The sequence below is a fragment of the Otolemur garnettii genome, unplaced genomic scaffold (assembly GCF_000181295.1).
Source record: "Otolemur garnettii isolate 467f Iridium unplaced genomic scaffold, OtoGar3 scaffold00005, whole genome shotgun sequence".
Lineage (NCBI taxonomy): Eukaryota > Metazoa > Chordata > Mammalia > Primates > Galagidae > Otolemur > Otolemur garnettii.
Genome location: NW_003852400.1, coordinates 25529432 through 25541737, shown reverse-complemented (window position 1 = coordinate 25541737; position 12306 = coordinate 25529432). Strand labels below are relative to the sequence as shown.

General features: G+C 39.0%; 1 protein-coding gene across 1 annotated transcript in view; it reads right to left on the bottom strand.

The window, feature by feature from the left end:
* Window positions 1–12306, bottom strand: part of UMAD1 (UBAP1-MVB12-associated (UMA) domain containing 1) — a 228341-nt gene that overhangs the window by 212593 nt on the left and 3442 nt on the right. The window contains exon 2 of the mRNA XM_012812517.2: window positions 9058–9160. Within this exon, the coding sequence (XP_012667971.1) occupies window positions 9058–9139 (82 nt within the window). The 5' untranslated portion in view covers window positions 9140–9160. The remainder of the gene's footprint in view (window positions 1–9057; window positions 9161–12306) is intronic.

Below are 12306 nucleotides of genomic sequence, written 5' to 3'. Positions count from 1 at the left end.
AAAAAAAAAAAAAAAAAAAAAAAAAATTTGCCTAACTTTAATCTAGATGTAATATGGCTAAAGATAAAAAGAGTCATGGGCTACTTGGCATTCACACTCATATAGTCAATTTAACAAAATGCTTCCCAATTGTTCCACTGATTTTTAAAAAACATCTAAGGTTACAAGTACAGGTAGCTGACTGCATCCATGAGTTCCACATCAGTGGATTCAACGTATGCTGAGTTAAAATATTTGAGGAAAGGCTCGGTGCCTATAGCTCAGTGGCTAGAGTGCTAGCCACATAGACGGGGTTGACGGATTTGAACCCAGCCTGGGCCTACCAAACAACGACAACTACAACAACAACAAAAAAAAAAAACAATGACAGCTACAACAACAACAACAAAAATAACAATGACAACTACAACAAAAAACTAGCCGGGCATTATAGGTGCCTATAGTCCCAGCTACTTGGGATGCTAAAATAAGAGAATCACATAAGCCCAAGAGTTTGAGTTGCTGTGAACTGTGATGCCATAGCACTCTACTGAGAGCAACACAGTGAGACTCTGTCTCCAAAACAAACAAACAAACAAACAAATATATATATATATTTGGGGAAAAAACTGCATCTGTACTGAACATGTAGAGACTTTTTTTCTTATTCATTAACCAATAATATAGTACAACAATCTGCATAACATTTACATTATATTAGGTAATTATAAGTATAATAATCTATAGATGAGTTGGGCACAGTGGCTCATACCTATATTCCTAGCATTCTAGAAGGCTGAAACAGGTGGATCGTCTGAGCTTAGAAGTTCCAGACCAGTCTAAGCAAGAATAAGACTCTGTCTCTACTAAAAATTAAAAACAAAAATTAAAAACAAAAATTAGGTGGGCACTGTGGCAGGTACCTGTAGGCCCAGCTACTCAGAAGGCTGAGGCAAGAGGACTGCTTCAGCCCAAGTTTTTGAGATTGTTGTGAGCTATGATGCCATAACACTCTACCCCGGGGCAACACAGTGAGACTCTGTCTCAAAAATAAATAAATGAACAAAACCATAAAAAAATCTATCGATGATTTAATGTACATGGGTCCATAGGCATAGATTACATGCAAAAACTACTATACCATTTTATATGAAAGACTTGAGCACCCATGGATTAAGGTATCTGTTGGGTTCCTGGAAACAATTCCCTGGGGATACCAAGAGATAATATTACCTGTAGAAACAGATGTCATTTCTTAGAATTGAAAAGCTTTCTGCTCTTTACCTATGTAAAGATGCACTGAGGGGAGCATATTTATCCAGAAACTTTGTAGCCTTATTTGCTTTTTGTTGATTTGTTTATGGCTCAACTAAAAATGGGAGAGAAGCTATAACTTTGTATTTATGAGGTCTTTTTCAAAGTGTCTTAACATTTGCCATTGTTTGATGGCATACAATTATTAAACTGTAGTGCTTCTCGGCCCTGTATGCACACTAGAATCATCTGGGGAAACTCTGGGGGAAAAAATAACATCTGGGCTAAATCCCAGTCCTATTTAGCCTAATCTCAGACCTATTTAATTAGAGTCTAGGAATGGGCCCCAGCACCAGTATTTTTTCAAAGTGTCTCCTAATGGACAGAGGGTTAGAATCCAGGAGTTAGGTAGACAGAGCCCTAATTTACATTTGAGTCCACTGAGCCTCAGAAAGAATGAATGACTTTCCCACACTTAATTGTATGAAACAGAGGACTCAGTTATGCCTCTCAGTATAGTTGGCACCTCTCCCCTTCCTTTCTGCCTCCCCTCTCTGTATATTCAAGGAAATAGGAGGGTAGTATAACCCAAATGGGGACAGTCTCACCTAATATTTTCACCTCTAAGAAACTGAACTGCTGCTAGAATATGTGGGAAACCAGAAGCAAGTAATAGTGAGTGTGAAAATTCTGCTAATTCTATCCATTAAACATACAACTCCACAAAAAATGGGAAAACAAGCATCTATATAATGAAGGTGGCTGAAAAAACCTAGCACACTTGTTTTAGAATTTAAAGCTCAAAAGTAAGACCACAAAGATTGTAAAACAAATTAAATGTAATTTGAGTTTTTCTAGATATCAAGATACATAGGTAAGGAGCTTATAATAGCATAAGTTCCTGTTTAACCCATAAACACAATCTTTATTTATTTATTTATTTACTTTTTTTTTTTTTTTGAGACAGAGCCTCAAGCAATGGGTAGAGTGCTGTGGCATCACAGCAACCTCCAACTCCTAGGCTCAAGCAATTCTCCTGCCTCTGCCTCCCAAGTAGCTGGGACTACAGGCGCCTGCCACAATGCCCGGCTATTTTTTGGTTGCAGCTGTCCTTGTGGGCCCAGGCTGAATTCGAACCCACCAGCTCAGATGTATGTGGCTAATGCCTTAGCCACTTGAGCCACAGGCGCTGAGCCACAATCTTTATTTTTTTAAAGATTTGTTACACTTTTTTTTTAAGAACAGGGAATGAAAATAGGAATACCATGTTGAAAACCTATTTAGTCATTCCATTGCTGGTTTAATTAAAGCCTTCAACCCTACACAAAATCAAAGTGAGTAACTGTCCCTCATTTCTTGGAATGTAAATTTTTTTTTTCTTTTTCAGAGACAGAGTCTCACTTTTTTTTTTTAGAGACAGAGTTGCCCTGGGTAGGGCATCACAGTGGCATCACATCTCACAGCAAGCTCCAGCTCTTGGGCTTAAGCAATTCTCTTGCCTCAGCCTCCCATGTAGCTGGGACTACAGACGCCCGCCACAACGCCGGCTATTTTTTGTTGCAGTTTGGCAGGGGCTGGGTTTGAACCCACCACCCTTGCTATATGGGGCCAGCGCCCTACTCACTAAGCCACAGGCACCGCCCCTGTAATTTGTATTGTACACAGCTAAGTTTCCACTTTTAAGTAAAGGAAACAATACAGAGATTAAGAGATTACCTTAAAAAGTTTCAATAAAAATGAGATCATTTAACTGAAGTATGTATATATGGTTTGATTCCAAGAATGAGGAACTCAGTAGAAGATGATCTTAAAAATAACCCGCTACTTTTCACAATCTGGTTTATCATTTAAACTGGAAAACAGCAGGTGAGACTAAAATACATATTTCAGTATCAATACTTAAAAGACGAAATCCAAGCTGCTATGAATTATTAAATTCTGGTTCTAAATTTGATAAGTGTTACTAAATAATTAGCTTGATAGAAACTAGAAGTTCTTATGTCCTACTTTAAGAAGCACTGCATATTCTGAAAAACATGATGAATTTCAGTTGTACTGTAACCTAATTCCTTTCATCTCTACAATAGTGCCCATCCCAATTTTGTTCTGTCTGCCCCCAAATGTTAGTGAACCCAACGATAATAATCTAAATTATTCCTTTTCATTTATAACCTTTTGGGGGGGGTCAGTCTTCCTTCTTTTTTGCTATAACATAATAAACTAATTCATTCCTTTGTCTTACTTTTGGATAGAATTATATAAAAACAGATTATAAAACAGCCTTTTTCCTAATTTAAAATAACTATGAGGCTGCACATTACACTAGTAAATTTGTAATCAACTTAAAGATAATGTCTTAAAAGTGCAATTAAACATGTCATAACAGAAGCAAACCCCCGTAATCACAAATAGTGCCATGCATGCTAGGTTTTCAAACAGCAGCATAAGGCTATGAAAAATCGCCACCCAGTGATGCAAATGAAAACTGCAATTTGTTTTTGTGTAAAAAAAGAGTACCCTGGAGGGTTACTTCAACTTCATTACTGCATGAAGGAATAGCTATTATCTTCTTATGTGAACAGGAACTAGTTACAAGGGAAAGGATGTTTTTCTACTAGTTTCTTTCTTCTCTTATTTTTATTCAACACACTTGACATTTTACAAAGGCGAAAAGCTTTGGAAATCTTAATAGAAAGGCTTTCCTTCCAAATGTGAGCTAACAGTGTATGACACAGCCCAGAAATTCCTATCAACAAAAATTCATCTTCTCTGCCAAGACCTGAATTTCAAGATATGATGTATGGACTACGTAAGCTCTACAATGTTATCTAATAATTGTGACCTAAAACCTTTCTGTTAAACAAGAACAGTTGCTAAGAGGAAAAAGATACTCTCCATTGAAAAAAAATGGATAATTTATAGCTTTAACAACATAATTTACTCTGACCTTTTAAAAAACAGATTATAAAGGCCACTTAAGGCGACAATCTAACAAATTCTGTAGAGTTCAAATTGGTCAGAAATTGTGGCTAAAAATCTAATCAGGTTTCTAAGTTTTTATGCTATCAATTAGAAGTCAGTAAACACACAAAAATAACAAAACATATTTTCCTAAAGTGTACCTATTATACATGAGGACAAAAAGAAACTATATGGGGATATGTTAACCAAAATAAATGTATACAAGGATGGGCCCATGTTAACACAAACATTAAAAGACTTTCAATGTACCATTTGACGTACTTGACATTTTCCATAATATTTTTACACAGTATGCTCTGAGACTAACGCAGATACTATATTCGTCAGTACAGAATGGTACTTAAAGTAGCTTAGTAGGACAAGTGAATTTTCTTAGAAAGGGTTTAACCATCCTATTTTTAAAGACTATTTTCCTAATAATTTTTTTTTCTAAGAGCAGGTTTTACTCTGTTGCCCTGGATAGAGTGCAGTGGCATCATCACAGCTCATGGCAGCTCAGACTCCTGAGTTCAAGTGATTCTCCTGCTTTAGCCCTTCCAACCCCAGTAGCTGGGACTACAGCTGGGTGCCACCACGCCCTGCTAACATTTTCTATTTTTTGGTGGTAAGGGGTGGTCTCAGGTCTCATTCTTGCTCAGGCTGGTCTCAAAGTCCCGACATCAAGCAATACTCCCACCTCAGCTTCCTAGAGTGCTAAGATTACAGGTGTGAGTCACCCTTCCCAGATCCAAGTCCCTTAACTATTGAAGGGTATTTTACCAATGTACAATGTCTTTCATTCTTTTTTTTTTTTGAGACAGAGCCTCAAGCTGTCCCCCTAGGTAGAGTGCCATGGCATTACAGCTCATAGCAACCTCCAACTCCTGGGCTCAAGCGAGTCTCCTGCCTCCGCCTCCCAAGTAGTTGGGACTACAGGCGCCCGCCACAACGCCCGGCTATTTTTTGGTTGCAGCCGTCATTGTTGTTTGGCGGGTCCGGGCTGGGGATTCGAACCCGCCACCTTAGGTGTACGTGGCTGGCGCCTTAGCCGGTTGAGCTATAGGCGCTGAGCCATGTCTTTCATTCTTAACTTCATCAAGGAGATTACAGTTTTCTAAAGTATTTTAAAATTATTTAAAATGTGAGATAGTGAAATATTTTGGGTAGCCAAAATAAAAGCCAAACTTTATAAACACTAATACAACATCCTATCTTCTTTGTAATACAACATCCAACCTTCTTTCACTAAAGGAAACAAAAACAAAATGAACCACCCAGCATTTTCTCTTTTATACGAAAGAAACACACAATTTTTTAAGAAAAAAAGAACTTAAATTGTGAATAATATCTTACGACTAAAACTAATGACATTTAAAAACAAGATGGGTAATTTAGTAGTTAACCTGGACTAATTCCAGTTCCACTACATGCTAGCTGGAGGGACTAGGAAAAGTTAGGTTCTTGCCAATATATGGAGACACAATAGCACTACCTCACTCACAGGGCTGTTCTAAGCATTTTACACATATTAACTCACTTAATCCCCTCATAAACACCACAAGGTAGGTACTTACATCATTCTCATATTTGTTTTTGATAAGTGACACTGGGGAAGTTAAGTAACTTGCCCAAGATAGAGTAAGTTGTAGAGCCAGGATACCAAGCCAGGATCTGGCTCCAAAGTCGGCACTCTTATCTGCACTTCACCGTAGAGCTTCTGAGATGCTCCTGAGGAAGGAGGGAGGCAGTATGATGTATGAAAAAAGAAGACAGAGGAGGTAGGAGCCACAAGATCAGGCTGACTGACACCATCAAAGGTTCAGGAGGGTGACTATGCCCCAGAGTACTTGGTGCACAAGGAGTTTTCATAGAAAATGGTGAAGAGGTAGAGCTTTGAACCTGAGGGGAGATGAGGCTCAACAGCATCTGCAGACAGAGGAGCCAAAGGATGAGGCCTCAGCCAACCTCTGGAAGGGACTGTCTTGTTTGGATCATCTGAATGAGGTAAGCAACAACTAAATTGCTATCCTGAAACTGCAACAGAAGTTGACGCCACACCTGTCCAACTTCTAAACAAATGGTGCTGGGTGCACCACCAGTCCAAGATGACCGTGGGAAAACATCCTCAAACTATAGCATGTCTTTGGAAAAAATGTATCTTTAGAGCTTAGATGTATCAGATGGAGCAACTAGGAATTCCCTCATGAAACAGCAAATTTAGACATTTGTGTATCTTCTAAGGCTCAGTTAAAGACTTGCTTATACTATAGTCTTTCCTGGAAAGGGAAAGGCTTCAACAGCAGATAAGCTTCACCTGCTGAGGCAGAATACCTGGAAACTGGGGTAGCTATAGGACAAGCAATGGAACATCTCGCTAAGTCTACATGCTACCAGAAAGTGGAGATCTTACAAAAAGCAGCACCAGGGCCATTTTGGTTATGGTAAAAATCTGTGTCTGAAATGCTCCAAAGTGGAAGGCCATAAAGGTAGAGATAAATGAGACCCATCAAAAAGTCTTTGAGGGCCAGCATTATAAATTCTATGTGCTCTCAAAGATGCCAGTGCACCCAACTCACATCCTTTAAATGGCAATTTAATAACAAAAAGAAAAACATCAACTTCTAATCATAAAAGCAACAGAAAGGAGCAAAGTTCTCTGCATATGTGTTAAGATTACAGAAGTTTAAAATGAAGAACATAGAACACAGTTTGGAAAGCCAAGCTTTGTTGGAACAAATTTCTTCTGAGAGAAGAATTCATTGTGAAATGCCTGTAGAAGCAGAAACCTCACATGAGGCCAAACACACACCTGAAGTTTTTCTGCTAGTGAGAAGTTTTTCTGCTCCTAATTCAGGAGGTGAGAGGACAGCAACACTGGCAGGTATGACAAGGAAGCCAAAGCCCAAAGCTCTGAGACAGTAGGAAGGAAGGGCCAGACGCAGTCATGTCCACAACACTCCACCTTATCCCAGTCAAAAGGATATGCAGAAAAACCATCAAGGTCAAGTGCAGTGGTTTATCCCTATAATCTAAGACTGAGGCAAGAGCATTGCTTGAGGCCAGGAGCTTGAGACCAGTCTTGGCAACATAATAATTGCAATATCTCCACAAAATCTTAAAATATTACCTTTTCACAGTGGCTCACACCTATAATCCTGGCACTTTAGGAGGCCAAGGCCAGAGAATCCCTTATGCCCATGATTTCCAGTTTAAGCCACAGATTGAGACCCTGTTTCTATAAAAACAAACAAGTAAAACCATCAGCCCTGGTGACTTAAGCCCCAATATTTTATCTCAGGTGTAAGAGATGTAGTCTAAAAGAATATAATTCTGACCAACTCCAAGCTCTTATCCCTGTCCCAAGCCATATGAGACGATTCAAAAACACACGTAGGCCTGCCAGAACTTGGCTATGAAAAGGATGGAAAATTCTATAGTAAAGTTTATCTGAGAAAAAAAATTCTATTCTGGTCCATCACAGATAAGGATCAAGAAATGGAAGAGGGTCAGAGAGATAAAGAAACCATATCCTAAAGAGAAGAGCTGATGAGGCAGAGACCTACACAACTATTCTAATTCTTATATAGCAGGCCAGAGGCATGGCTGAGAGGTGAGCTCTGGCCCTGAAAAAGGAGGCAGCAGAGGTCATGAACTGAAATTTGAGGATCACCCCTTACTTCCCAAGACATGCAGAGCACTGGCTGATGCTAGTGCACCCCAATCTGACCTGGTCAACACAAAGGAAATGGCTGGGTGCCAGGGTTCACTGCTATAATCCTAGCACTTTGGGAAGCTGAAGTGGGAAGACTGCTTAAGGTCAGGAGCTTGAAATCAGCCTGAGCAACACAGCATGACCCCATCTCTATGAAAAACAGGAAACAGCCAGGTGTGGTAGTGGACACCTGTAGTCCCAGCTACTTGGGAGGCTGAAGCAGGAAGATCACTTGAACACAGGAGTATCAGACTACAGTGAGCTATGATCATGACACCGCTCTCATGCCCAGGTAACAAAGCAAGATCCTAAGGGGAAAAAAAATGATACAGGAAGTAACCTGAGAAACATCCCAAGGAGTAAACACAGTATAAGTTAAGGCAAACCTTCTTAGGAACTGGAATTTGGTGAGAGGAGGTCCAAAGTAGAAGAGGATGAGTACACACAAGGGGACACTGGATTTTGGCTAGTCCACACCATAATCTATAGAGAGAAAGTCTGGGAGGAACTACAAAGACTGAAAATCTCTTCTTTAGGGGAAAGATTTGACAGGACAGAGTAAATTTTATTTTTCAAAATTTCCTTTGATAAGAGCATGGTATTTGGTTGCAAGAAATATTTTTTAAAGCCACTAAAACCTTTTAAATCACCACGTAATAATTTCATAATAAAAAACAGTCTCAACAAACATTTAGGAAACACTAATATATTTGATGCAAAAGTCTACTTCCTTCATATCCTACCATAAAAAATAAATGAAAGGCTACTTCATTCAACAAATTTTTATTGGGTTCCTAACTTAATTTCAGGTGCTAGTTTGAGAAATAAGGTTGGTATTATCCTTGAATTTACTGAGGGTTCCTAAAGATTTTGGTTTTCTATAGTTAAAAAGGTTTACTAGTTTGTCCAATGGGAAAAAAAAGAATGATTTTACAAATTTAATTTGAAGTACACAGCCAAACCAAGCAAAGTCTGACTTGATGACAATAGTCTAAGTAACTGATAACCTGATTTCCTCTTTTATAAATTTAAACAGTTAAATTAAATCTGAAATTATAATAAATTTAAATATAATTCATATAATTAAGTAATTTTAAAGATAAAATAGTACATCTAATTATAATATGATTTGGTTTCTTAAAAAGATTTACCTACAAGGACGAATCCATCTGCTTCTGTGTCAGGTATTGAAGGCTTTTTAGATTCCGGAGACTTTCTGAAGAAGTGAAACATTGTTGCTGCTGCTGCTGCTATCTGAAATAGAAATACTACATAATATCAAATTCAGATAAAATTGAAAATTCTTACTCTAGTGAAAGCCAGACATCAAGAAATCATGATAATTATTCTTAGGAATTCTATTACGAGACAAAAACCATGAGCCTTCTCCAGGTGTCAGATGGCAAAGCTAGAAATTAAAATATACATACTTTCAGTTTAAAATCCTATATTACTAGAAGTCCACAATGCAATTTGTCTCAGTTTCTTAAGATTCAAGGGAAACAAACAAACAAACAAACAAAAAACAAGAAATCACTACATGTAAAACCAAAATCAGCACTTAAAACCAGAATCTGGAAGGATCCTATGAACCATAAAGCAGGCACTGGTTTGGGGGAAAGATGCCATAACGACCTTAAGCCTCATAAAACTAAAGCTATCTGAAAAAAGGAAAAAGAACAGAAAGCACTTCCAACATCCTCTACTGTTGGTTACCTGATTCAGACAAGGACTGTACTAAGGGTAAAATTTCAGCCAACTTTAAATTCCCATTTATGCAAATCTTTTGTGTTGGTGAGACTACTGTACACTACCCTCACCGCCCCGCCCCACGCATAAACACACATCCCTCTCTTCCTACTACTCTCGTCTATATATATTCAAACAGGGCAACAATTTCTAGAAAATGTCTGAGAAAAAAGTTGAAGGCCATTAGAAGAACACATTACATTTTGAGGACAGTCCTTTATAGGCCAAAAATTATAACAGAAAGCAAAGAAAGGAAGAATCCTGATAGCAGCAAGTGCTCCAACTTTTATTTCTTGTGTATTCTACACATAAAAGAAAATCAAGCATGGAGGGTAGATCTGCAAATAATCTAAGAGAAAGCCTTCTAGAAATGGAGAATGACCTGGGATGTAGATACAAGATGGTATTAACCCCCACGGTAAGTGAATGGTAAAAACAAACTACTTGTAGACACAAAACATTTCTGGCAGATTTCACTTTCTTTTTTTTTTTAGAGACAGAGTCTCACTCTGTTGCCCTTGGTAGAGTGCGGTAGCATCATAGTTCACAGCAACCTCCAGCTCTTGGGCTTAGGCAATTCTCTTGCCTCAGTCTCCTGGATAGAGTGCCAAGGCATCACAGCTCACAGCAACCTCCAGCTCCTGGGCTTAGGTGATTCCCTTGCTTCAGCCTCCTGAGCATCTGGGACTACAGGCAACTGCCACAACGCCTGGCTATTTTTTGTTTGCAGTTTGGCCAGGGCCGGTTTCAAACTCAACACCCTTGGTATATGGGGCCGGCGCCCCACTCATTGAGCCACAGGCACTGCCAGGCTTACTATTAATAGATATAGTAATGGAACCAAAAGAAAAATCTAAAAATAGTTTGACACATTCTATAAAGTAAAAGGAGATATGGCCTCTATGAAACTGATAAAAAACAAGATTAGATAGAAAAGCAAAATGATGACTTGGCACCGTAGCACAGTGGCTAGGGCACTGGCCACATACAGCAGGGCTGGCAGGGTCAAACCCAGCCCAGGCCTGCCAAACAACAATGACAACTACAACAAAAAAATAGCCGGGCATGGTGGCAGGCATTTGTAATCCCCCCTCAACAAATTTTTGAGAGTTGCACTCCAAAAATAACTACCAATTTAGATTAAAAGATAACTACCACTACTGAATATATAAAACCACCTTGGACACCAATTTACTAGACAAGAAGCTATCAATAAAAATGCTCAGCCTCAAGGAGGGCCCATTCTCCAGTGCCCACTTTAGTTGTAAGCAAGAAAGTTAATGGAAAAAAAAAAGAAAGTTCAAGAAGGTGGAGCCAATGGACATACAGAATATTACATAGGCAAAGGAGCCAGTCCCAAGAAGCATCATCTGGACATAATTGAGGAACATTCTCCAACCCAAGGTAGGGGTCCCCCAAAATGCTTATTCAGTGGAACTAAAGAGTTGCTATAACTCTTAACTGCTGTATAGCTGCCATTCCTCCCCTTTCTAAATGGAAATGTTTGTGGCAATTATCCTTTCCAATTCCACCAGGGTGTGAAGTGACAAGAGGAACAGATAACTTGTGTTTTTAGTACATAAGCTCTCCAGAGCAAAAGATGCCAGGTCTAGACCTGATGAAGAGTCTCTAATACCTTTACCCAAAGATGCTGAACTGTGAGCATGATGCCATGACTGAATGGTGCAATCTGAGCAACTGCCCAACCCAAGTGGATGCTTGAAACCAAGGATAGTACTAAGCCCTACATACACAATGTTTTTCCTATGCATCAGATCAAAGAATAACACCATTTCATTCAAAATCTTTTCATTGTAACACTGATAAGGGGAAAAAAATCAATTCCTGGTTGTGGCCACTGTGTGAAGTTTGCATGTTTTCCCAATGTCTACTTGGGTTTACTCCAGGTACTCTGTTTTCCTCCACATTCCAAACATGTGTACATCATCTGGAGTGTCTACATGGTCTCAGTGTGAGTGCTTGTATGTGTGTGAGAGTGCCCTGAGATGGGAGGGCGACCTAGCCAGGGTGGCTTCCCACCCTGAGCCTTGACCTGCCAGAAGAGTCTCCAGCTACCTGCCACCCTTAACTAGAATAACTGGGTAAATAATGATCTTACTTATTTTTATTAATCTCTTTTAAATGTATGCAGCACTCACATTTATTTCATTTCTTAATATTAGAAATGTTTTGGTCTGTATTTAGAAGCTTGGTGATGTTTTCATGACCATAAGAACTTAACTTGTTTCTACCAATTAGCCCGTGGTACACTGGTTGTGTTATACGTCATTTTGCTTAAAAGCTGCAGATTCCAAGAACCTATCCATGACATTGAATAAGAACTTACCGTACATACATACCTTTGATAAGGTTTAATATAAAAATTAGGTGCAGCAAGAAATTAATAATAAAATAAATATGTAATTGATTACAATTTAACAATATATAAAGCTCGGCACCTGTAGCACAGTGGTTACAGCGCCAGCCACATGCACCTAGGCTGGCAGGTTTGAACTCAGCCTGGGCCAGCTAAACAACAATGACAACTGCAACAAAAAAATAGCTAGGCATTGTGGCAGGTGCCTATAGTCCCAGCTACTTGGGAGGCTGAGGCAAGAAAATCACTTAAGCCCAAGAGTTTGAGGTTGCTG